We start from the raw sequence: 27,444 nt of genomic DNA on the forward strand, positions 1-27,444 counted from the left end.
TGATCAAGTCAGCTCATGAAAAACAGAATAAAACATTTTGACTTCTGCATTTTTAGTATGTAATTTTTTTGTTTGTTTTTTGTTATAGCAAAAAGGTTTCCTTTAAAACAATATCATGTTTACTGTTTGTTGCTATTGTTAGATTTTTGTCGTTTCTGAAGACCTAACTAAAAGATGAAATAAAGAGAAACCTCTTTTAACTCTCAGAAGTGGAGAACTGGCTTAGGAACTTGAGTGTAGAGTTAAGAAAACAACTTTTCCCTTATCTCCTCTCTGTGTGTTTGGACAGAACAAAGACAAAAAAAACACCAGTAGCAGAACCTCTGAGAGATACAGGTATTCCTCTGATTCATGCCTCAGAAACAAGTCCCACAGCTCTCTGTAAAGTAATTGGTCTAATTATATAGTAGCAAGGAGCTTCTTTAAATTCCTCAGAAATTAAGACGTGTCATCCGCTTAACATCTTAGCATCTGCTCCTGCCTCTTTCTCCACTACGTTATTCTGAAGGACACTTTTCTGGATGTTTTAAAGAGAGGGGGGGAAAAAAAAACACAAAACCCAACAAAAAAAACCCCCAAACAACCAAAGAGCAAGCCCTTGAAACACAAGAGATTGGGCCTTTCTTCAGTGGGATGAAGCATGTGAGGCATTTCACCCCCTCTTTATTTCTCAGCTGGGTGCACGTTTGCCTGGGTGAGTACAACAATCACTTTGTTAAGTGAAAATATAGGAGGATACAAAGATAACTTTAAATCCTGTAGTGATTTAGTAATGTTGTTCTGAAATATTTTTCTTGGCCACTGATCCCTGTTCAAATTTTATCCTCTGTGTTTCTATATTTGGAGTTTTGGTTCAAATAGGATATTTTGAATCTCTTAACAGTAAGTCAGCAGAATGACAACTAATGTTTTATTTCTTTTTTCTTTTTTTTTTTTTTTTAAACTTTGTTTGCTGTTGTCTGGCAGCAAGTAAGTATTGAATTATGTCAAATTCCTAGGCATAATTTAAACCAGAATGTGCTTAGAATACTAGGTATGGTACCTAGGCACTGTGAAAGTTCCAGACATTTGTGTGTAGACTAGGGGAGAGGTGTACAATCATTGCAAGCTGAAGTGGTTTATTATGCAATGAATCTTGTCTGGGACTGAGATTTGTTTTTTTTTTTTAAGAGAGATCCTGCTGCTTAATTTGTTTTTCTTTAGCTTTCTTCTTTACTCATAGAAATCTCTTTATTTGCTTCTGTGTGAATATTGGCACAGCAGCATGTAGAAGGAATTTTATTAAATGTAACTTTACAGATATAGTTCTGAAAGTCCACTGCATGTTATGCACTGGGCATGTTATGCACTCATAGTATTTCCAAAACAGCTCATCTTTACTTAGAGTCATGTAACAAAGCCAAATAGCTGCCACCTTCTAAATGCTTTTCTTTGGTTTTTGTTTTGTTTTAATTGCAGTTCAGGCAAATTATGCCCCATATTTCTTTGATAATGGAGGCAGAAGCACAAATGGGAACATGGCACTTTTCAGCCTTTTGGAGGACACCCCTGTTGGTCAGTATTAAAATTAATGTGTTTAACACTGTGAGACTGGAGCTGCTTGTTCTTTTGATTAGCAACATATATTTTGCTGTAGATTTTTGTTAGACCTTGTTTGTTTCTTGGAAGGTTTTATTTGGCCTCAGTTTCAAATGATATATTTGAATTTTAGCTGTAGTTTAAAACATTAATTTTATCATCAGCCGACTGACAGTGATTTAGCAAAAGTTGTTACTATCAAACAGCAGCTTAGTTACAGATTTGAAAATGGCAAGGTTCACAGAAGAGTTACAGCAGAAAAATTGTTAAATCAAGTTACACAGATGAACATGTAACTGTTGGTGATAACCAATAATTTAAGCTTTGCAAAATCCAGTTATAGATAATTACTCACTTTTTGTTTTGTGAGCATCTATCAGCAGAAAATCTGTGAACCCCACAAAATCTATCCTGAGGCATCTCAGCTCAGGGGGAGATACCAGGTCACAGCCTGCTTCAATCTCAGAAAGCTCAAAGGGCCTCACTTAGGATCATAAGAAAAGATTATCGATTTTGATCAGTACTGGGTTTTTTTGTTGTTTTTTTTTACTACACCTTGTATTAGGTGCTTCTGATGTGTCAACAAGCACAAAATTCCAGCACTTTTCCATTCTGAAAAGAGGGTTTGTACCACAGGGAAATGCTGTTCTGTCCATTTTTAGGTACACACGTGTACACTCTGAATGGAACTGATCCAGAAGGGGATCCCGTGACATATGGCTTGGCATATGAAGCTGGATCAAGACGTTACTTTTCTGTGGACAAGAACCTTGGAAATGTTACACTGATTGAAGAGCTAGACAGAGAGGTACAGTGCAATGCTACCACTATGTATTTATGGAATTTCCTTCAGTTTCATTTGATCTGTGGCTTTGAGGGACAATGCCAACATATTTGCTGCTGAATCATCTTAAATACTTCGCAGTTTTGATGCACTGTGCTTTATCCATGACCCCATTTTCCAGCTGACTTGTGCCACCAGCAGTGCCATGAATTTTTCTGGCACCTGACTTTTCTGTCACCTGAGCTTTTGCCAAAAGAGACATTTACTTTTCATTCCTATCTCCCTGCACCCCATCTAGAGCTTGGGGACAGTTACTGTTCTCTAGTTCTGAAACACTGAGCTCTCCTGTCATTAGAAGGAAGAACATATTTGCACAAGCAGTGGACAAGAACACTACTCTAGATCTACATCACTGCCCTTTAGTCCATGTGTAACCACTGCCCTCAGCAATAGTGGAGGGAAGGCAGCTTTATTCTAGGAACAGGCACTGATCCCCTCAGGTGCCCTTTGCAGGGAATGGTTCACAATAACCAGTAAACCCTTCAAAATGCTGTATACTGAGACAGAACCAATCATGCCTTTTTATGGAGTTATTTCTTGGAAAAAAAATTGACTGATTTTTACTAGAACTGTGCAGGACAATATGGATTCAGAGACCAACAATTACTTGACAGTAGTCATAGGAATTCCAAGGAGCCCCTGGGGGTCTTCATAACCTCTGCTGTGATAGCTTTGCTGTAATCATTGATATTTTCATCTGCCTGCTGCAACACATTTGAATTTGCTGTCTTTTTCCAACCAGGGCAAACACCATTTCTCTAACAAAGGAAATTTTTTTTTTTTTTTTTGGTTTACAGAGGGAAGATGAGATTGAGATTATTGTCAGTATTTCAGATGGCCTGAGTACAGTGAGTACAATGATGCTGTAGCTTGTCAAACTATCTGTCCCCACGTACCTCCTCCTAGTAAATTACCCTACAGGGACTACCTCATTTTATCAGCAAACATAAGCTTATTAGAGTCTTAAGCTCCTGTTTCAAGAGCCACTGAACACCTTGTAACTCAGGTCTCACTTAGGCTCCTTGCCCAGCTGTTTGAGGATAATAACAATGTAGTGTGAGCTGAAAGACTGACTTGCTGGCCTGCAGAATTCCAGCAGCTTCCTGTGAATTTTCACTATCAGGTTATTGGAATTCATACCCTAAGGAAGCTGGAGGCTCTTTGGAGAAATACATGACTTTTTAGAAACTAGTTTTGGACATCCAAGAGCTGATTATCCCTCCATTCCCCCAGTGTTTCTTTAGCATGATGATGAGATTTGCTTAGGCTAAAGTGGTGGGGGTTTTCTTGTCCACTGTTGAATAAAGGTTTGATCATGTCTAGTCATAATGAAACTGAAGCATTGCACAAGCATCTAGTCCTAGTTCTACACATTTCCTTGGCATTTTCAGATTACAGATGGATGCTGTCATTGCCAGGATATCAGTCTGCCAATAAAACCACCTGAGCTGCATCTCTAGAGATGCCACAAAGTGGGACCCACTTGCTATGCACAAGTTAGAATAACTCCAGAGCTCTTCCTTGTGTCAAGCTAATTACCTGAGATTACTACAACATATGTTTTGGAGGTGCCAGTGTCCTACAGGCACAACTGCCCTGGCAATAATTATAGAAATAGGAAAATAATGGGGTGACATCTACATTTATAAAGTACTCTGAGACCCCTCAAGCAATTTGTTCTGCATGATGGGATTTTATGTATTTTTTATGTGCCTAGTGTTCTTAGTACAAAGATTCTATTACAACATAATTTTTAATTGCCTTTGACCACATTTTAGCAGGCAAACATATAGGTATATGCTGAAAATCAGCTTGAGTCATAATAAATTCTTTGTATTCTGTTCCAGGTTTCTGAAACCGTCAGGATCCTTGTAATGGATGCTAATGATGAGAGTCCAGAGTTCATCAATACACCTTACATAGTCCAGGTCCCAGAGGTTGGTGATGATCCTTTGTATCCTGGAAGTATATTTGAACAGGATTTAAAAGTAGCTAGTACGTTTTCAGAAAAATAAAATGATGTGCAGGGATAACTTGCAGTCTTTTGTTTTGAGGTTTGGTTAGATATTTCATATTCACTGCAGATTTAGAGTCTGTAGGTACGTTAGGTGTGATGCTCTTGCTAAGCTCCAAGATGTGAGTCATTGTGAGTTTTTGAATTTCCTCCAGTGGTAATAGGATGTACTTTGTCTTAGCTGAGATTTCATGTTGGTTTTATTCCAAAAAGATTTTCTTCCTTCTTTATCTTTTCCAGTTTTGTTTGATTTTACACTCTTTCCTCTTCTTATCAGTTCCCCCAGTGCATTTTTATCATTTCTCCCATCTCTCTCTTTTTCTGCCTCAGTGCATGATAATTTTTAATTTCTTCTAACTCACCTGGTTTTCTATGTTTGTGTGACTCTGGTAACTCTCTCTGGTTACAGAATGCTCCCTCTGGCAGCAGCATCTTTAAGGTCGAGGCAGTGGACAGAGACACAGGTTCTGGAGGAAGTATCACCTACTTCTTGCAGGTAAAATATTTCCTCTACCCTCAAAAATCATCTGTCATTTACTGAAATCTCAGAAATTGGGTTAAAAAAGAGTTGAGCCCAACCAATTTTTTTACCATGCACAAGAAAAGAAGCATTGACAAAATGGGTACTGTCTGCTTTCCAGAAGCCAATGCAGTCCAGTGGGCAGAAGAAGTAGCAGGAGACGCCACTGTCACTCCTGTGCTTGGCACAGGGACTCCTTGCTGCAGAACTCTTATCAGCCTTTTTTCTTCAATATAAAAAAAAAAAAAAAAAAAGAAAAAAAAAAGCTTGTAATCTTGTATACATATGGGATTTCTAAAGCACAAGAGAGGATTCTTTCAAAAGTCAACTGGACTGGAAAGCCAAATGTGGGTTTTTTTGGTGTAGCAGGCTGGAGTTTGTAACAGACCTGGATCACAGTGTGTAAGATGAGACACAAAGTCTTCTCGCTGGCAAAGCCTTGCCCACTTGAAACCAGCCTTTTATGTACTCCACACTGATTTATCACACTATTACAGACCTTCTGCATGCAAAAGGACAACTTTTTTGTTATATCCTTCAATTTTTGTTGTATCCTTCAACTTTCTACTTCCTACAGGCAGCTTCGTCCAATTTAACAGGCAGCGAGAAAACAAACCAAAAACACTTTGCTGCAAGATTTACTTTGGATACAAATACTTATCACATACTTAATCCTGTACAGACCTCAGGAATACTTAGAAAGAACAGTCTGTGAACCTTGTTGAACTTTGGTTTTGATTTAACCAGTTATAATCCATTTAGAAATTGCAAGTTTCAGTTTTGCACAGGACATTTGCCAGTAAACTGATAGATGTTGAAGCTAAAGAACAGCAATTTCAAACTTCTCTGGTTGGTTCATATTTTTGTGTGGCAAAAACGTTACTAAATACATGGGTTTGTTGAAAAAAAAAATGTGGGCATATCTTTTTTGGTACAGTCTCAGGGAATTCTGAAATTGAACAGGAAAAAAAAACCTCTCCAAACATCTGATGTAGCAGATCCCTTTCATCTACTGAAAAGGCTAAGAAAGCAGCCACTGTGTATGAATAACCAAATGAGAGTGTGTCTTTATATCTCCAGTCCCCGAGAATGGAGAGAAGATTTTTGAGGCATTTTTGGAAATCTTTTAGGTTTTATTTATATAGTGCAGAAATCACCAAAATGCAAGTCGATGGACAACAGCCTATGGATGCAATTTTTTTTTTTTTTTAATTTAATGGACATTTGAAACACTAAGGGATAACATTTTTTTTCCTCTTCCTTTGCCTTTAATCTTTTTTTTTTCTGTTGAGCCTCCCTTTCTCTTTCCAGGCAATGTGCTGTGTTAACCAAAATTCTACGATTACAGTTAAATAGTAAAAGATTTTTAAAATATACATTGTAACTAACTGATTTATTCTGAATAACGAGGACTCATGAATCTCTACCACAATCTTATTTTCATTCCTGTAATCTCTTGGTTTTTCTTCTTTTCTTTTCTTCTAGAACATCCATGCCACTAAGTTCACAATTGACCGTCACAGTGGTGTCCTGCGCATCAAAACAGGGGTCACCCTGGACTATGAGAAATCAAGAACACATTTTGTTATTGTGGTAGCCAAGGTATAAAGCTGTTATCTGAAATAAGAGGAAGTGAGGGATTGGATGTTAGCAGGACTGATGATTTGAATAGAAGTGTGATTGAGAGGGTGTCTGAAAGGTGATGGCTGGAACATGGAGGCAGCAAAGTCACTGTATATATTTTTTTTTTTCACTTCTCTGCTGCCTTGTGGCAGGACTGCAGTCAAATGTTTCCAATATTGCTGCCCATCCCTTATTGCCACTGTCATTCTCAGCTGTGCTGTGTCTGTGGATTCAGAACATCCATTAGAGGTTTATGGATTTTGAAGTAAAGGCTCTTAGGACCCTGTGGGACATGTGTCACCTAGGTGGAAACAGGATGATTTTGCTGCTACTTATGGGCACTTTAAGTTTCTCGTGTTTTATGAAAAAATGTACTTGTCTTTTTATGTATTTATTTATCCAGGGTTCATTTCAGGACAGGTAACAAAATTTGGCTTAAATGCTGCCTTTGGGGCAGCAAGGAGGAAAAAAATTAGGGAATCTTTTCATAAAAAACAGAATTTTTAGAATTGGTGCTGCAGACATGCTGAATAATTCACACTTACTCAGCAGCATGACTACTGACCTCCAGCCAGTGCTCTGGGACTGAGGGTGTTAAAAGCTTCTGAAATTGTGAGTCCTCTTTCTAATTTGCTCTGCTGTATCAGTAGCACGGAGCTGATGGTGGTCAGGTCTGCAGAGACTGCTTACACACCGTGCCTCTCTAGCAGTTCTTGGCTGCACTGCTCCTCTCTGCTTTCACTTTATCACTTTATCCTAATACCTAAGAGACTTCAGTCATGTGCTGTGTTTTATTTCCCCCTGGAAATGCACTGCCTTGCTGCTCTGCATTGGCTTGTATTAATGGCATGGCTGTCTGTGCTGTGGAAAACCATAGACCTTAATCACAAAGTTTTTGCATCAGTTTATAGCATTCATTTTCTCCCCTCAAGAAAACTGAATTCCCTGTCCTCTGTGTTGATAACAGATCATGTATGACTGCACATGTTGGCACAACCACTTTTAATATCAATTAGATGTGAGATACCACAAGCTGTCTTCCTAATCAGAGAGGGAGCAGAGCAAATTGACAAGAGAAGGGAATAGGGCAGCAGAGATAAATCTCTGTATTGAGAGATAGAAGGGATTCCTGTGCAGTTAAAGTCTCATGAAGTCCATGCAGTGGCAGAAACTGATCTGCAGACAGGAATATGATGATGACTTCTCTTCTAGGATGGTGGTGGGAAGCTCAGGGGAGACAACAAAGTGTTTTCAGCCACCACAACTGTTACTGTCAATGTGCAGGACGTTCAGGACACTCCTCCCATGTTCATCGGAACTCCCTTCTATGGATACGTTTACGAGGATACACTTGCAGTAAGTCCTGGTTTCACCTGTAGAGGAACCACCGTAATCATTCACTTCTCAGTCAAGATAACCCCGTGGTTTCTAGCACAGGCTTTATTGGAAACTTAGACCTAAATTCTGATTCAGCTCATAGGTGAAATGAGCTGACATAATCTTGAACTTGTCCTGATTTACATCCTAAGCAAATTTGCCATGCAAGGCTTCTGTTGCTGAAGTTAAATTAAAAACTGAAGATTCTGCCTGTTTATGTTGTTATAAACACAGAGGCTAGAGCTCTTCTGTAGCTGAAACCCTGCAGGGACACTTGGCTGAAGGCTGAAGTATATTGCTAGTTCCTATTGCACCTGAACACCTCATGCTAGAAGGCTTTGTGTGGTGTGTTTTCTTGGTGATTTTATTTTCTAGCTCATCAGTCTGATACCAACAGCTGGTGGTAAAAGGTATGGGAAGAATTTATTCCTAAGTGCTCTAGACTCTGTGCTGTCCCATGGACATCACCTGCTTACAAGCAATCCTGAAATCCCCAGAATACAGGATACTTTCTGCTCACTGGTGGCTAGATGGTAAGAATGGACAAGGAAGTTCTCCCAGGCCTAAACCCCACCAGATTACCAAGACAGCAGGGATATACTTGCAAGATGGAGTTACAACTCGCTGCTTTTTTCCTTGATGGAGTTCTCAGGGTTTACAAGTTCTCCATTGCCTTCAAGTGGACTGCACTGCATTTTGCCTAACAGGCAGAATTCATTGCTGCTTCCACCATAAGAGATCTGCATTTTGCCTAGCAGGAAGATTTTATAGCAGCTTTCAGCATAAATTACAATAAATAGACATCTGTATTTCCAGTTGCTCTAACAGAACCTTGCTCCAGCTTGAAAGAGTAACTCAAGTGGTATGATGATGTTCTTTGTTGCCATTTGTGATTAACTGATGGTTACGTCAATGTTCCTTTGTTTTTACAGCTACAAACAGTAAACACTTTAGTTCTGAGGCCTGGATTGCACAGCTCATGGCCTCTAAGGAGAACATTCTGCTGCTGACAGTCATCAACCCCCTGAGTTGTCAGTAGTGGTCACATGAATTAAATGGTCTCTGGTCTCCAGTACAGAAGTTTTGCATATTTGGCCCACAGTCATGTTATTTGCATGGAAAGAAAAACAGTGAACTTTTTAGGACACTTAAATCACTGTAATTTTCATGAAAATGTTGTGCCCTATATATTACGTTGACCAAGCTGATTTGTGATCCTCTGTTTGCCTGTGGAAACTGTAGGACCAACCTCCTGTGTCTCAGCACAGTGTGTGAGAGGCAGTGGTGCCAGGAGCCCACAAAGCAGCTGCCATGGGGCATCTTGGTAGTCAGCCTAACTAAATCTGTGGTCTCAGATTGATTACTCCAAATCTTGGTGTCTTTCCCATACAGTACAAACAAAACTACTCACTCTTCCCCTCACACCTCACTGCAGAAAGACTCACACAAGTTCTCTTTCTGGAGAGAGAGTTGCAGTTTCACTGCTTTCTGATCTCAGCACCCAGATTGTGATTTCTCCCCAGGGCTCTGAAGTCCTTACTGTTGTTGCTCTTGATGGAGACAGAGGAAAACCTAACAGTATTCATTACTCCATCGTGAATGGTGAGTAGACTTGTGTGACATCTGAAGGCCAGTCAAAACTAAAGCTAACATTAAGTTAGGATTGGATATGGTAGTGTTTAATAAAGCTGAGAGAAATTCTCATGAAATAGTGGCAGGTATCTCATATTAACTTTCTGCTAAAAGAACTTTCTGCCCTTGAGCCTCAGATCTTGGCAAAAAAAAAAAAAAATCATAGTCCAATATGTAGAGGCTCGGGTGTCAATGAGCAAGAAAATAGTACTAGCAGTTAGGAAATTATTTATTCTTTAGAATCAGTTTTTATCTCGGGTGTGTTGAATGATTTTAGAAAAGACTTCAGATCCTCTGAAGAAGCTGTACAAAGGAACATATATAATGCTGCCTACTCTGAGTTACCAGTTTCTCTGTGAAAGCTAGGCAGTAACATGAAGCATGGTGTCTGGAAACCACTGTTGACCTAATTTTCTTCTCAGTAAGGATATACTTTCCAGGCAAATTTATCTTAATACTTGACCACTGCTTTAGTAAATATCTGTTCAGTGGAGTGTCTATTGTACTTTAATAAAGCTGTAGTTACTGCAGGTATTAGCAAAAGAGGATACTATCAGGGAGTTTAAAAATCAGCATTGGAATTGAATTAGTGAAAAAGTGCCTGAGATTTTACGTCATCATGCTTTATTTCTGAAGGCTTGCCCTCCTCCATTGAGAGGGTTTTCTTCTCTTTTCATTTCAATGGTAGATTCAGCCACAAAGCAGAGGTTGTGGCTGAGGTAGCACATAGGAGTGCCCGGAGCCCCTCAGCAGAGCAAGGCTGCCCCTGGAGCTGCTGGTTTGTCCTCTTCCATGGCCCCAGCCTGGTTTTTGCCACCATCGTGAGATAGATGCAGAACATGATGAGGCACTGCTGCCTCTCAGCAAGCTTGCATTTGCTTCAGCACAATTTCACCAGCTCTTGAGGGACTGCAGTCCTGTCACCCATTTTCTGTTCTGGTCAGGGAAGTCAGGTCAGCTGCAGCCCTATACTGCCTGTGTCAGACTGTGTCTCAATGTACAAAAAGGCTGGGGGTTTACCTCATTTCCTACAATATCCTTTTTGTTGAATACAGCTTTTCAAGAGGCTGAGAGTTTGTTAACAACAGAATGGCTAAGGCCAGAAGCAGCTCCTCTCAAGAGGCACACTGAAGAAAGAGTGACTACATTTCTTTCCAACTAATTGCCTGACTTTTCACCTGAGCTGATAGTGACAGAAATGTTCTTGTTTCTTAGAGAGTTAATTATGTAATTTTAATTAAAATGAGGAATGTCTGGGGTTTTTTTAATCTAAAACAGCATATAAAGAAGATAACATAACAGAAATTCATACTAAGCTTGCATGTCTGGTTGCTGAGGCTGGAAGGGAACCTGAGCAGCATGGGAAGATGAGAGGCAGCTGCTCAGAGCATCACGGAGTCTTGCATAGGGGAGATCATCCACTGTGGCCCTCATCTGTGTCACTATGACCAGAAACAGAAATGCTTCATGTTTTTAAGTGCCTTTAGATCTCCTAATACATATGGACAAAGATGTTTTTAATGAAGTGTATGATTGATTTCTCACACTTGTTCAGAAAAAGGAAGAGTGGCATGTAATGGGTGTCTTGGTTTTATTGTAGGAAGTGAAGGTTCATTTGAAATAAGCAACACAACTGGAGCCATTTCTGTTACAAAAAGCCCAAATCAGCTCAAGAAAGAAGTGTATGAACTAAAAGTTAAGGTACGTTCTGTGGACAGTCTTTTGTAGCCACTTGAAGACTATTGGTCTTAAATGTCACGAGTAGGCCTGATTGTCTGGTATAGCTCAATTTATAGGAGACTTTACCTGGTTTAGAAACTATCTCCTATATTTGAGCAGAGTGTGAGACAGTATAAAAGAGAAAAAACTGCTTTTGTTCCTTGAGATATTTAATGTCTCAAATGACTTCTTTCAAATTAAGTCATCTTTTCCTAAATCTGTCTCCTTAGACTAGGATGAGATATAGGTAGATGTCAAAGCTATGATTAGTAACAGGACTGACATGAATCACGCAAGGCTGTAACAGTACCCACACTTGAAGCATTTGTCAGCCCCATGCTAACACCTTGATGAGCTAATATCAGGGTGAGAGGCTACTCTATTTTAAGCAGTTTCTAAAAGATCAAGAGTTTCAAAATGTAGAGTTAACTTCTGAAAACTACATCAGTTTTCTTTAGCAATTGGATATTAAGACTACCAGTGTTTGTCATGGTAAGGACAGTATTGTCTAAAAGCAGCACTGAGGGCTTGCACATTTCCAGAAGTTTCATTTTACTGAGCTTAAGCAGCTTGATGAATCTGGGAGATCACAGAGTTCCCATTGTCCGGGTTAAGCTCAGGCACTTGTTCTCTCCCTAAACTCTCTGGTTTACTCCAGTCTGCTGATGCTTCCCAGATACAGGATTAGTTAAGCATGAATTGTTTCTGGTCTCCTGTATCTAATTATATCTGTGGTGAGCCAGAGCTTTTCCAGGCTGCAAAATCTCCCTGAGGAACAAAAAAGGTGGTGTATTTTCCAGCATGGGTAGTGACAGATTTGATCTCTCAGTTTGGAAAAATGCCATCTAGGTTTGCTTGCCTGTCCAAACTAAATCCACTTTAAAAGAGGATTTTAAATCAGAGTTTAAATGTAATTAAAAAAAAACCCACAAGTGTGTCATTTTTCTTTTTCACATATTTGCCCATATACCCCAAAGTATGCTTTTTTCCTCACAGTTTTCAAGGCTGCAGTGTGAAAAGCAGCTACCCATGGTACCACAGCAAATTTGAAGATTTTCTTCCTTTTCTATTTTGTTCACACTTTAGGCAAAAAAATATCTTGCCTCAGTTAGATAATCTGTCTTTAGAGAACTATTTTCATCTATGGTGAGTTATTAGTCTCACAGTAAGAGAAAGACACTTTTTTCACTGAGGCTTTATTTGGACCAGTTTATCTTCTTTTCATAGTCTTTTAATCATCATGAACTTCAATGTGAAATTTCCAGAGAATATTTTACTTTGAATCTTCCTGCCAATTAATGTGTTGGGGTGATTTGTACATGCAGAATGACAACTGAACATTGAACTGAGGAAAAAGAGTTATACCATTATTGCTGGAAGAGAGTCCCATTTTTAGTGATAATTGAAGGATAATGGATCTTCTTACCCGAATGCCAGTTGTCATTTGCCCTGGGTCAGGTCCTGTTTTTTCTTGATCCGACGGAAATTTGGGCTAGACCAAGGTCTATGCCCGCATTCTCCACCAGATGTAGCCGGAAAGGAGTCTCTTGTCCGGGATTGAAGCGTCGATACGGTGATATAGACTCGTAGGATGTGATCCGAGTCTATTGCCCACAGTGTGGAACTAGCAAAGATGGTCTGCTGCTACAGAAGCAACCAGCCACTCTCTAAGCTAGCTCTAGAATGAGCTGCCTTGGTGGGTGTGAGCCTCACTATTTATTGGCCCCATGGTCTTGCACATGCTCCATAGGGGCCCTGCCCTGACTGGGCACAGGTGGAGTTGATAGCGGCTCACACCCACTTCTTGATGATCAGAGGCACCTGGTCGCTCTGTTCCACTACACATTATAATTTTTCTCTTTCTCTCTCCTGCCTGCTACAGGCATCAGAAATCAGTGAAGAAGGTGACATCTCAGTGCATGCTTTTGCCACAGTGACCATACGGGTGGTTGACCTCAACAACCACCCACCAACATTCTATGGAGAAAATGGTCCCCAGAACAAGTTTGAACTGACCATGTATGAACACCCCCCAGAGGGTGAAATCTTGAGGGGACTGAAGATTACTGTCAATGATTCAGATCAGGTAAATGGAAACAATATGGACTTTTGGTTTTCCTGCCCTGCTTTCCAAAAGACTAGAAAGAGCAGTCAGATGGAGAATGTCATTTTAGGACCACAGTGATTTCACCTGCATTCCCCCAAATCTAGGACCGACAAAAGTAGTTGCAGGGTTCATTACCACAGACCTACAAGTACACTCAGTCTGCCATACACTGTTCATAGAATCATAGAATCATAGAATTGGCTGGGTTGGAAGGGACCTCAGAGATCATCAAGTCCAACCCTTGAACCACCGTTGCAGTTGCTAGACCATGGCACTGAGTGCCACATCCAGTCTCTGTTATGTTGATGAGAAGATTGGTACTGAATCTGCAGCCTAGTTCTTGTGACTACTCAAGTTGAAAAGCTTATATGAACTTCCCCTAACTACTGGTTACATTGGGTTTTCTCAGTGTAATGTCTGAGACCATAGTCCCTTTGCAAAGTTACTTTAAGTTTTCAGACATTTCAGTAACTTCAATACCTATCTCAGCCCCTGCTGAAATAAAACCATACAGTCTGTCCAATTACTTTATTTTTAATAAAAATTCACGATCCTTCTGGCCCTTATGAAACAGTCTACACTGCATGATTTGTTAACTCATTCCCACTGCAGTGGTATTTTTAGGTAATCTTAAAAATTATGCCAGGTCAAGATTAAGAAGCCAGATTTATAGAAAAGGAGACACCCCCCACTCCATCTTAACCTGGTATCTAACTGACCTGTGGTGCCCATGGATACTGTGGTGATGGTTACTATAGGGATCTCTATCCTAAATACTGTATGAATGGCATCCAGATGAGATAACCTGAGGTTAGGGAGTGACAAGAGAAAAGCTTAATGCATCTGAGCATTGTGTTACAATTGGAAGGAGTGCTTTTATATAACTGTGCTCAGTATTGTGCTGTTTTGGATGTATTGTACTCTCTCAAACCCATGAGCTCCTTCCCCCTCCCTCCTGCTGCTCTGCAGCAAGCAGATAAATGACTGCTTTCAAAGCTCTGCTGTGTGTACACTGCTGCTGTCACAGGGGATGTTGCTGCAGAATGAAAGAAACAAAACCCATCTCTTCTCTTTTGAGACAAAGTGTAGATGTGTCTTCTGTAGGCTAACAAAATATTTAGGCTGCAAAATAAGCAGAAAACATTGCTAAATGCACTGTATAGATTCCTCATGAAGCTTAGTACAGTGTAATACATAACTCTGGTGGGGTAGCGTTGCTTTTCTTTTAAGGTATAGAATACAATGGTTTTCTTTCCACACATTAGGACTTTACAGAGAAGAAAATTAAACAGGTCTGTTTCTGTCACAGCCATCAGTGAGTCTTTCAGGTGGAGGAATGGAAGGTATGGGTGCAGAGGAGAAAGCAAGGTCTCTTTTAGCCCAGCAGTTTGATGGAAACGCCATCTTCACTGGCAGTATTAGGCAGAACTTTCTCCCCAGCCCTCTTCATAAGACACAGCTTAAGGCTCACTGCTGTTCTTCAGTCGTTCCTCTGTCCCACACCTGGAGGCACCTGTGTCCCTCAGTCTGCCTGGAGGCACATAGCAGCATGGCTTGCTCCAAGAAGGTCTGGGTTGGGTGAGCAATACTGCCAGAAATAACTCAGCAGATAGAGAGAGGCAATTTTCTTCATTCCCCATGCTATCATCCCTACAGTCATGTGCAGTCCCAGGTGTTGTTGTCCAGCTAGACACTGCATTTCCCAACAGCACTGTTTTCCATAGTCCAGCAGCTCTGTGTTTTGGGCTTTACTACCCAGCAAGAGGCCTGTGTTATCTATGTATCTGTGGGAGCTTGTATGACCAAAGAACACAGATCACTCAGTTTGGATCCAAGGTCTTATTGGTTTGTTCTGGGGACTACTGCTGAATACTTTTCCTTTTTACATGAGCTAGGGTTGCAGCAAGAACTGCTTGTACCAAGTCCTCCAGGAATAGAGCTGAAATTAGAGTGTTATCCTGTATGAATGTTATTACTAGAAATTCTTCATCTCAAGCTTCACACTATGGGAGAACATGGCATCATGTTTGAGGGGGTCCATTGTCCTAACTTGAGCAGTTCTGTTTTCCTTCTCAGAAACCATGAGGAGGCAAAGATTTGCCTGCCAATGTGCACGTGGTGTCAGCTCCTCAACCTGCACGAGCTCACAGCGTGTGGTACGAAGCATAAGGCTGCTTGCCACAAAAGTCCCTCTCATAGCCAGTCCTGGTGTGGGGTTTTTCCATTATGACTGAAAGAATAACCAAGCCTGTCAATCTATTTTAAGAAAAGCTGTGTCCATCTTGTGACCAGGGCTCGAGGGATTATATAACTAAGCTCCTTAGCACTCTTTTGCCAAGCGATGGAGATCAGAGGGCTCTAGGCAGAGACTATAATTTTATGCAGTGTGAAGAAACATGGCCAATCTAGACCTGGAGAAATGCATCATTCACTGAAAAGGACACCATATCTGCTTTTATTCACAGGGAGCCAATGCCAAATTCAACCTTCGCCTTGTTGGACCTGGTGGCATCTTCCGAGTGGTTCCCCAGACTGTCCTCAATGAGGCTCAGGTCACAATAATAGTGGAAAATTCTGCTGCTATTGATTATGAAAAATTAAAGGTGTTAACCTTCAAGGTACTTCTGCTTTCCGGATACTCTCTTCCTGTGTATATGATATGTGTATGATGGGTTCCTTATCTGATGGGATTTAGCTTCTTAATCTACGTGGAGCTGTCTGATGCATTGTCAGGGACATTATACTCCATGTGTGTGAATATATAAGGGATCACAGTTTTGAATGTTGGCAGACTGACTGGAAGATAATTTCCCAAAACCAGTGATTGCTTTTTAAGAGTCTGTCTCTCTGGCCTCCTGCAGACTGAGCTGAGGCTAACTCACCCATGTTCCAAGTTAGCCATACAAGACTCAGCTTTCATTTAAAACAGGATCCTTGCATCATCACCTTCTCTGATGGCTCACCAACAAGATAATAAGCAGTCTGGTTTGGTGTCAGCTGTCTCTGGACAGGAGGATAGATGGTTCAGTTCTGATTGCAAAGAATGGTATAGAAAATCCCTTTAAAAAAAAAAACTACAACCCTAACTATCTACAACTATTTAGCTGCGTATGGTGGTTTTGATTTTGTACAGAAACTGGTATTTTCAGCACAGTCAGAACCACTTTGCCACATGGTTTGCTTTATGTCCTTAGCCAGGTGTTTCTCTGCACCATGCTTCATGTCCCGTGTTGTAATGATCCTTAGTCATTTTAGCTTCATAGCTTATAGACACTACAAAAATCTTAGGCATCATCATTGCACTAAAATGGAAGATTCTGAAAGTGATATAAAGTGCTATAGCGAGACACATTTATTCAGGTTGAACTACCAAAAGACCAGTTACACGTCGTCCCCTCATGAATAGTAATAGAAATCAAAGCAGTTGATTTGATTGCCATGAATGCTGAAAGAAATAATTAGCAGGAAAAGAAAGATTTTTTTTTTCCCTTAATCAATTATTCATATTTTTCCATACTGGAGGAAGACTGCAAAGCTTTGCTAAAAATGCAGGTAGTGGAAGGAAGCTCCTTTGAGAAGTAATAATAAATACTTTGTAGTCATTTCCCCGTTTCCTCTTCATAGCTTCTTGCAATTGAGGTGAACACACCAGAGAAATTCAGCTCGACTGCTGATGTAGTGATACGCCTGCTGGATACCAATGACAACGTTCCCAAGTTCTCCTCAGACTACTACATTGCCAGGATCCCTGAAAACTCCCCAGGTGGCTCAAATGTAGTTGCTGTTACAGTAAGTGTCATCCATCTCTTAAGAAATTATCTCCTTTCTAAATGTCTGTGGAGACTGCTCAAATCACTTAAAAATAGTGGGCAGAGGCAAGTCACAAATCTTACTCACTGTTGAGCTCCCAGACTAAATTCTGCTTCCTTTCCAGAATCAACAAAAAATAAAACTGCTTTCTGAAAAAATTATAATTTAGACAAACGTTCTTCAAAACAACGATTTTTTAATTTTTTTTTTAATTAAAGGTCAGGGCTGGGAGCAGATCTCATGTCACAAAGTTCAGAAAACTCCTGGCTATGGGGGGGGCTTGGGTGGGTGATGCAAGTGACCTTGCACAGTCCTCACCAGCAAGGATAAGTGGAGATATGTGCCAGTGGACAGGCTGGATGCAAGTCAGAAAGAATCTGAGTCAGAATAATAAAGTGTTGAAGGAAAGTTTTGTGATGGAAGAATGAAAGAAGTGGAGCATAAACAAAAAGGTTTTTACTAGCCATCCTGAAGTGCACATCTCAGCTGAGCTGAGGAATATTATAATATTATAATGTGCTCTCAACTCAGTAGTTGACTGAGATTCACCAAAATACTTGACAAACAGGTTCTCCTGCTATTCAGGATGACAATGCTGGCAGAAGTCATGTAACTGATTTAAGAAAGCTGGGCAGTCCTAAAGTAGAGAGTGGTCAAATTTATGGGGTGAGAGAATCTGACAAGCTCATGACAAAAAAACTAATAAAACACCTCTCAGCAGAGCTGCAGGTGTGCTATGTTAGCCAGACAGGAATGAAAGACAAAAGGAGGTGGAAGGATTTGTGTTTTTATATAGCTTGTATTTAAAAGAACGAAGCATTTCTTTTTTGTAATTTAGTAAAGGATGACTCAGTTTTCTTTTCTTAAGGCTACAGATCCAGATTCTGGGCTCTGGGGAGAAGTCAAGTACTCCATCTACGGGACAGGAGCAGATCTGTAAGTACAAAAACCACACCAGCCAAACAAGAAATCCCCACACATTCCTCTAAGCAGAGTTTTTGAAAGCATAGGCACATTTCCAAGGGCACTTATGACATGGTCTTTCTGAGTTATGTGAAGACAACAACTGAAAACAGTGTGATCATTAAACATCTGCTTCAGGAACTCATTGGAATTTGACCCACAAGCCACCAATATTGCTGCTCCTGGACATGATGGGGCTGCAAAGCAGGAAAAATGAAAGTGCTTTCCAGGCAGTCACCCCCAGAATCCATTTTTTTCCATAAATTATCTACCTGGAGATAAAGCTGACCTCTTCTGGTTGAGGTGAAAACCATTTAGGAGGTATAATCAAAGTCCAAAATCCAAGATATTCTGGTTGAGCCTCTTCTGTAGCCAGGAGGATAGACATATGGGAGCATTTCCAGGCTGGACTATTTTGAGGTCTTCACTAAGACCTTAAGCCTTCTGCTGACTGCATAGGGACACGCAGGCAAAGGTCATGTTGTACAGCCAGACTTCTTAGGTTTAAAATGTAGCAGCTGGTGAAAAGAAGCTTGAGAACCTTGTTGACAAAGGATTTAGAAAACAAATGTGGGTGCAACTTTTTTTTTTCTTCTAAATGAAATCATAGGAACACTCAGGCTGCCTGTTCTTAGGCTGTTGGAGGAGGGAATTAAGATCCAAAGGTTTTTTTTTTTTTTCTCTTCCTTCTTAAATAAGATTTTTATTTTGTTCTTATGCCAGAATGGCATGGCTCTACAAGGCTGGATTGATTTCCTAGCCCTGTGACTTCCTGATATGCTGAACACAGAGTTGGATACAGATTTGGCAGTTTCAGGCATTTATTTTTTTTTTGTCTCACAGAGGTTACATCAGTGGATATGTATTGGCAATAAGATCAGTCATACTGAAGTAAGAGAAATAGTGTTACCTGTTGAAGATAAACCCAATACACTGATAATCCTCCATCCAAGCTACCACTGGGAGTGGAGCAAACTGCAGGGATCTCTTCACCTCTCAGTGCTTCAATTCTTCCACTAAACTGGGAGTGATTCGAGTCCCCTCTGCATGACTGAGCTGGGTTGGGTGTTAAGGAGCATCTCAGCATGGGTACTGTTCCTACTTAGAATTTCTACACCTCTTTCCACCTCCATGTCGTGTCTTTCATCAACATCTATATTTTAGTTTAACAGAGTAATGAAAGCAAATGAAGATTCTAGAGAGTTAAGTGGCCCTTTTATAATCATTTTCTGTTGTGCCCCAGTTGGGACAGAGAATGCATTTTGTTATCCTGTTAAAAATCCTTGGAGCCCACACTGCCTGTTCATTTTGAGAAGACACTGGATTGGTGTCTTCTCTATAAATGCAAGATTTTGGCTGAAACTTTTGACAGTGTCTCAGTAATTATAAGTGTGCAGAATTTAACGTGCTACAGATGAATCTGCAGAAGAACACCCAGTCCATCCCAGTGTCAGTGTGTGGAAAAGTGTTTATTTTCTGAGGAAATAAATTATCCTGCACTTTGGGGGATTTGAGAGCAGACATTTTTCTTACCCATTTTGGGAAACAAAGAGCTTAAATATGATATGCAGCATGCTTCCCTTAGCTACTGAGACAATATCAGTCAGAAACTATTATATTGTACTTATAACCTGAAAAAAAAATAAAAATAGGCAGTTCCTTTACATTGTAATGTACAGAAATCACTCTGTGAGAAGTCCAGCACACTGGGTATTTATTGATAACTGTTTTCACAGAAAATGCAGGTAAAATATACAATAGATAGGAAAAAAAATTTAAAAGAAAAAAAAATCCATAGTTCTCTGATTTTCAAGCCTAAAGTTTTTTTAGGGCAAAACCCACCATAACTCTTTTCATGCTTCTTTTCCAGGTTTTTAATTCACCCATCAACAGGTATAATTTACACCCAGCCTTGGGCTGTGTTAGATGCTGAAGTGAACTCCAAGTACAGTTTCTACGTGAAGGCAGAAGACACAGATGGGAAATACAGCTTGGCTGAAGTGTTTATCACTGTGCTGGATGTCAATGACCACTCCCCAGAGTTCAATGAGAACATCCAGGAAAAGACAATGATCATCGGGTCCCCGGTGAAGATAGAGGTGAGAGGCAACACAGTGTGTCAGGAGGCAAAGTGCTTTGGACAAACCCCCAGCTCTGCTGTTTATTCCTCAGGGGATCATGACAAATGCCTGAAAACAGGCTTTTCCTTGGGTTTTGTTTTGCACTTCCTTTTGTCTGTAACGAATGGATTAAAGCATGGAGTGATGGTATTTACAGGCTTCTGAGAAGAAGAACTATATTATACAGGGAAAAGGATAAAGTTTTGTTACAGTGTTTGCAGCATCAGCTGGTGGAGGATCCTGAAATACACAGTGATCATAGCAAGGCCAAATAAGATGAGTAAATGAAAATACAGGGGTTTAAATATTTAACCTTCCTGACACATTTGTGCTCAACCACACAACTTCTGTCACTTAGATTTGCATAACTGTTTTCATTGATCCTGTGTGCAACAGGTGGTAAAAAAAAATGTAATAATAATTTGCAGGCAAAGGAGCAGAACATCCTGTGTTACACGTCTGGGTGAAGCCTGATTACAGAGCACCTAATGCCAGTAGAATACCACAACATAAAAATTAAGGCAACTAGAGTTTATGCTGTGAAGCTAATCCCAGTGTTTTCTCTTCTTTTCCCATTTATCCATCACCCAGTATGAGAAAACCCCCAGCAGTGGACCATTTGCATTCTACAGATTTTGTAGAATGCAGATTCTGTTCAGTTTTTCTCTCTGATTTTGTTTAATCTCAGATAGAAATCACTTATACAAAAAGAACCCATTGGTTTTCACTAGAAAAATGTAGAACAACTGATACCAGGAAAAGGAAATTAATTGCTTCCAGGATGATGCAAAAACACCTCAGTCATCTGACAGCATCTGTGTTATTGGAAGTGAATGCTTAGAAACTTTTAGAGTTTTGCCTTCAGGCAAAGATAGAAACAATAACATCATTGTTCTTTACACTTTCCCTACCAGGCTATAGACCAAGATGCAGAAGAACCCAACAACATTGTGGATTATTCCATCATGCAAGCAGATCCAGCCAATGTGTTTGATATAGACCAAAGCACTGGGGAAATCAAGCTGAAATCCTACATCCGTTCCCTGGACATCATCCACAACATCACTAATAACAAAGACTGCATATGGTCACTGGTGGTGCAGGCCAAAGACCGTGGCTCCCCATCCTTCAGTACCACAGCAGTTCTGAAGATTGATATCACAGAAGAGGTAAGAAAATGCTGTAGAAAAATCCTTCTGTGAGATGATCATTGAGAGGCACCACAGAGTAGTCACTACTGAGTGGAAAGTTGGAAGTCAACGTAAGTGACATAGAAAAACTGAGAAAACTCACTAGAAATGGTGCAAATTATATAGAAATTTGTTTGGTTGATGCAACATTATTACTAGAGGGAACAAGACTTCTAAAGACAGCACACATAGGTTGAAAGTTGCCTCTTTGTACAACTTCTATGTCACCCAAACAAGCAGAAGTGATTTATTATGAGCAGCACGTATATGATTCTTATTTATTGTAACTGCCATGCCTTTAAGTAGGTGCCAGCAGGGAGGAAATGAGCTTTAAAGTAGATGAGAAACACATCATTATCCTGATAGTCTCTGGACCATACGAATACTGGGCAAAGATGCAAAGCTCTTCTTACAGGCAGCACCTAGCTGCCTTGGGTTTGGTTTTTTTCTTGGTCAGAATTCATCCACTGTTCCTTTATCTATTACAGTCTTTGTTTCCTGTTTCTGCTGATACGCCTTACCAGGTGGATTTATTTATATGATACTGGTTGTACACGGTGTCACAGTGACCTCTCCTGGGTCTCTGTGATAAATCTGGAGATTTAGCCATCTTTACTGATATAAAGAAAATTAACTGTTTAACATTTGATTTAACATGAAAACCCTCAGTTTGGATGGGTTTTTTTCAAATAAGAATTGCTACTCACAGCAAGAGTGGGAGCATCAGCCATCCTGCCTTGCTTACAGGGCTTTCTCAAGCCATAACTTTCAGAGTGCCTGGCACCAGGTGGCCTCAGGCACTGCCCCTGTCCCCAGCCTCCGTCTGTCCCTTGCCTCTTGGGTGAGCTGGGGACCTCTTTCAGCATGTGGGGCTCAGGTACAGGGCTGAGGCATGATGAGGGGATGATAAGTGCCCACACATCCTTGCTGTGCAAGAGCATGTGTCCCTGGACTGGCTGATGAACCACATCTGGAACCAAGACAAGAGCAGCCAATACTTTGGGATAAAAACTTTCCTGAATTTCCTTCTAGTGCCTGAAGCAATGTTAGCACATCATGATAGATTTCTCCTATGAAGTCCTCCCTCTGCTTCTTTTCTCCCCCTCCAGGGGTACAGCTTAGGTACAATGTGAGGAGCCCCCTCCTGATGAAGTATAAAGGAAAACAGAGGGCTGTGAAAGCATGGATTCCTCTCAGACACAGTTATTCCCATCTTTCCCATGTCCTTCTGTATAAGTCCCAACACAGAGCCCAAGAAAGCAACAGCATCTTCTTTCTTCATTTGAGTAGGACTCTTCTGCAGGACCTGCACTGCTAACCTCACGTTACATCCCTCATAAGGTTCTGCCTCTTTCTCCATTACTTCTTCCATCTCTTGCAGTTCACTTGCATTATTTTTCAAGAGCAGCAAATCTTGCAAAAACCACTCTCAAGTGTCAGATTCCTTTTGAGTGAGGTGCAGGGCCAGTGTGCAATCCCTTGTGCATGAGGGGGTTACAATGGCCCTTGGCCAATGCCAGTGTCTCAGGGACAGCACAGTCACTGCCCACTCCTTGTGAAGAGTGCAGACACAATCACTCTTGGAGAGTGTTACAAAAGTGCATTTCAGCTCTTTGCTCCATCTGTACAAAATACTTTTGGGTTAGCCATTTGGTGGGCATTTATATATTACATATTTTGGATAAGGAGGATATATTTTCGTTCATTCTCCAGAGGTTTCCTGCAGTGTTAATCACACCAAGTAATTAAACAGGCGTATTTTCTGAATAACATTTACTGTTGCAATTAGCAAAAGGCTGTGCCCTTTGAGCTAGGTGCCTCCTGGCTAAGTTCAGCAGTATTGAACATCAAAAGGACCTTTTGCACTTGGATTAATACAGTGACAAAAAATTCCCAGATGACTTTTAATTTAACTGAGTCTGATTTTATGGAAATCAGTATTGAGTGGTGTCTGTTAATTTCCTACCCTTTTCCAACAGAATAAGAAACATATGCTGAAGAAGCCACTCTTTTTTTCACCCTTATGTCTCATTGAAAATTTTATTCCTGCTGCCTGAGATTTTAATGGAAAGATGATTCTCATTCCTGACTCTGAAGTTTGGGCTGATTGGGTGGGGAGGGATCCCTCTGCCTCTTCATGAATACAGTGACATTCTGCAAACATATGGAGGCGTTTATTTACACCTCTTCATGGACTGAGGCTTAAATCCATGTTTAGAAAACATAATCTGTGGTTCTTAATAGCTTTGGACACTCATTTAGACTTCTAAATATAGGTGGTGAGCCTCAGTTTTAGACTCAGTGTTTGACAAACACAGTCTGTGAATTAATATTTATATCTCCTCCTCTCATACTAAAATCAGCCATGGGAATAGTGGTTTCTGGTGGTAGCAAACATTTTTTGCTACCTTTTCAGAGCAGTTAGCATCTTCTTCCAATAGTTACATGGACCTTGAAAAAAACAGTGGTTTTGTTTGAGAAGTCTTTCCAAAGTGCTCATGTTTGTAAATGCAGACTTCAGGTGTGGTGATAGCACTGCTCTTAGGGATAAGCACTGGGGAGCAGCTTCTGTTCTGCCTTGGATGAGGAGCTATTTCTGAAGCAAATCTGACCATCCCCATGTAATGTGGAATGCCTCATGTCTCAGCTCAATGCACACCGTGTGGGCTTCTTGCAGGCAAAAATGTGTTTAGGGGGCAAACCTTGTGGGCTTTGGCACCATCAGGCAGTCCTTGCCTTCAGCCAGGCTTTTACAAAAGGGAGTGTTATTTCCAGGTTTTGACCCACAGAGATATGAGAGTGCTTCACACCCCAGCTTTCATTTGATCCTGTATCTGCATTTGTCTTGCTAGCACAGGCAAAAATCAGTACTCTTCAAACTGTAGCATGCCTTAACCAACAACAGCTAAATAAATTACTAACTAGCACTATTTGTTCACCCAGCTCTGAGGCACTGTTGGTGATAGATACAATGGCTTGAAGGTCTTCTGAATGTGTTGGGTAGTGCTCAGATACAAAGCTTAGGTGTCAAATGCTCCCAGACTTTTACTGCCAGAAGGTGTTCAAACCACTCTCAGACTGTGTTAACTGACTGGGCCACAGTCAGCACACACACAGGATTGCAGAGCTTTTCAGTGACAAATGCAAAGACATAATCTCTTTTCAGGCTGGTTATGGTTATGCTGTTCCAGAGTTTGTTTGTAAGTTATTCTTCCTTTTCAGGCATCCTAGCTTAGAGTAGTCACACAGGGAAATCCATCTGATCTCACTTTAAATGTCTAAAAGTCAGAAGTTCAGGGAAGTAGTCACAAGGCTCCTTTACTCACTGTCTTGGATACCTATTTTAGCATGTGATGACTACTACTCTGGAGGGGTCCTTTTTTTGCCCATTGACTGAAAGCTGGGAGTTCAGACCACTAAATAAAATTCCAAGAACATATTACTGGACGTGCAAAGTGTGGGTAGTGATTGCCTCGTGGATCTGAGGCCAGAAGAGTCAGGCATGGTGAGCACCCCTTGGCTCTCCACAGCCACAGGTAGCATTATGTCCAGCTAATAAACAAACCTGTGGTTCTACCATTTCTGCAGAATCTCATGGCCTTGCACACCACCACTGTCCTTCCTTGCAGGAACTTGTATGCATTTCCAGCTTCTCTTGGAAATGTAGCCCATGGGGGGACTACGATGCCATGAGTAAGGATGACGTGTGCTGCACTGCTGCCCTTTATTTCTGGATTGATCAGGCATCTATACTTGTTGCTTAACTTTTTGTGTTTCTGGATTCAGTTCAATGTCTCTGCAACTGTCTCCTCTCATGTGCCTTGCTCAGCACTTAGCTCCATTTATTCTACATGCTCTCTCTCCTGTAAACATTTTACCCTAGTTACCTAGCTGTACTTTTAATAACTACTGGCCTCTTTCAGATATAAGTATATGAGGGCTGATGATTTCTCTTATTTTTGATATTTCCAGATCAAGTCCAGGGTAAAATCCTATATTTTAGGCCTCAAGAAGCGTCCATGGACGATATTTGGAATTTGCACGAGTGGCGTCCTTTCCACCATTTCTGTAACAATGGTGATCTCCACCATCATGTACTGGAAAAGTGTGAAAAGATCCAAGCTCCACCCGCAGGGCAAAATTCGCAAAATTATACGGGGACCTCCGAGACGCTCAGTGTGCTAAGCTGCAAAGTGAACTGGCCATTCATTTGTCCTTAATATGCCATATGTAGCTCATGTTCTTGCTTATTTATTTTATTTCTGAAAACAAATCTCTTTAGTGCTACTCATGTCCCCTACCTCAAAGAGTTTTGTTATGTCTGTAAAAGAGTACTTGAAAACAGAATGCAGTACCTACCTGCTAACACCTATTTGAACACTGTAATTTTATGAAGTTTTCTCATAAACTTCTTAATGCCATACTCAGTCATAGTCCTATAAACTGCATCACCGTATCACCTGCAACTGTTTTTGAAAGATCATTTTCTACTCTTAAACTTCTGTTTGGGTTCAGTACTATTATTCATAGGAAATTAACACTGAAATGTAGTACAGCAGTACAGCTGCAGATCCTGGAGCCAGTTGTTTCATTGCTCAGTACTTGCAAGTTAAGCAGTCTGGTGACACACAGAAATCCCTCCTAATTTGGCAGTAGTACTTTAAGCTTTTGTGTTTGGCAGTTGTCCCTCTCAAAATACTGTAACGCTTTCCCAGTTTCCTGCTCCAGGCAATTCCTCCAAACCTGGAGGGGCTCTTTGATTCCAAAAAATTTTATTTTTTTTTTAGAGACAGCTTCCTTCAGTCAGCCCTACTTGTTACATATTTTGGACAAATGAAATTCCTGGGTCACTGTCTGTCCCACAGAGTAAGTCATGTGTTTTCTTTGTACTCTTTTACAGACTCTTCACAAAGGGCCTATGGCCGCCTTTTTGATGCAAACTAAAGATAACCCCATGAAAGCCTTAGGAGTGCTAGCTGGTGTCATGGGCATAATGGTGCTGATAACTATCATGATCTCTACTGCCATGTTCTGGCGCAATAAGCGGTCCAACAAAATCATGCCGGTGAGAAGGATCATTAAAAAGAGACAGATCCCACCAACCCGGACGGTCAGGATGGAGTGGCTGAAGTTCAAGAGGCCCAGCAGTGCTGCGGAGAAGTTTGTCGTGGAGGACGATGCCAAGAGTCTGCACAACGAAAACAGCAACAACAACATCCAGGTCACCCCCGTGCCGCCAGCTGCCCCCTTGCCCCCGCCTCCCCCTGCCCTGGCTCCCCCTGGGGATGCACCAGCGTGGCGGGTGCCAACTGTGTCTGGCTCCCTCACCCCCAAGTTTATAAACAAGCAGAAGAAGAAAGGTCATCATGGCAGCACCCACAGTGCCCTCGTGTCAGAGCTCAAGATGAAGTTTGAGATGAGGAACAGAGCTACTGGTGAGCACCAAATCTAGGTACTCTCAGCAACCCCAGAGATTGTGAATTGTGGCTGTGCTGTGGTCTTCCCATGTCTGTCAGCACCCTGACAGCTTCTCACTGTGATAGCCATCCTTCACCTTCTGCAAGTACTATGTTCTACAGAGTTACACCACCCATAGCAAGCACTGCAGCCCATGTCCAGTTCCTTCAGCTCAACTGCAGTTCCTTCAGCTCATGTCCCATTGCTGGTCCCTCCCTGCAGCTGTCTGACTGGGGTGCTGAGTGCCCTCACTTTGGCCATGGTCTCCCCAGATGACAGGGGATTTGGACTGCCCCCCTCTTTGGAGGTCCCTACTCAAAGTCCTGGTATTCAAAGAAGGCCCTCTGCAGCCAGGGTGCTGGTGGATGACACTTCTCACCTGGTCTGGTAGTTGGGTTTGAGTGGTCCAAAAGCACTTCCAGTCAAATCCCAGATCCACTGCTGAAGACTTTGGCCTGGCTGTGGCACCAGCACTGAGTTGACATAGAGG

The 27,444-nt window shown here is 41.1% G+C and overlaps 1 protein-coding gene across 1 annotated transcript; it reads left to right on the plus strand.

Annotated features, from left to right (window-relative positions):
• The first annotated feature begins 602 nt into the window (after positions 1-602).
• CDHR1 (cadherin related family member 1) lies at positions 603-27,245 on the plus strand. The gene is made up of 17 exons (XM_030453437.1): positions 603-694; positions 1,459-1,554; positions 2,241-2,386; positions 3,220-3,270; positions 4,270-4,359; positions 4,846-4,932; positions 6,442-6,558; positions 7,792-7,935; positions 9,480-9,558; positions 11,189-11,289; positions 13,190-13,393; positions 15,880-16,032; positions 17,039-17,203; positions 18,093-18,160; positions 20,058-20,286; positions 21,222-21,476; positions 26,398-27,245. Exons 1-17 carry the CDS (start codon positions 634-636, stop codon positions 26,947-26,949), a joined length of 2,598 nt encoding a protein of 865 aa, XP_030309297.1. The 5' UTR covers positions 603-633; the 3' UTR covers positions 26,950-27,245.
• The last annotated feature ends 199 nt before the right edge of the window (positions 27,246-27,444 follow it).

Source organism: Calypte anna, chromosome 6 (genome assembly GCF_003957555.1).
Source record: "Calypte anna isolate BGI_N300 chromosome 6, bCalAnn1_v1.p, whole genome shotgun sequence".
Classification (NCBI taxonomy): Eukaryota; Metazoa; Chordata; class Aves; order Apodiformes; family Trochilidae; genus Calypte; species Calypte anna.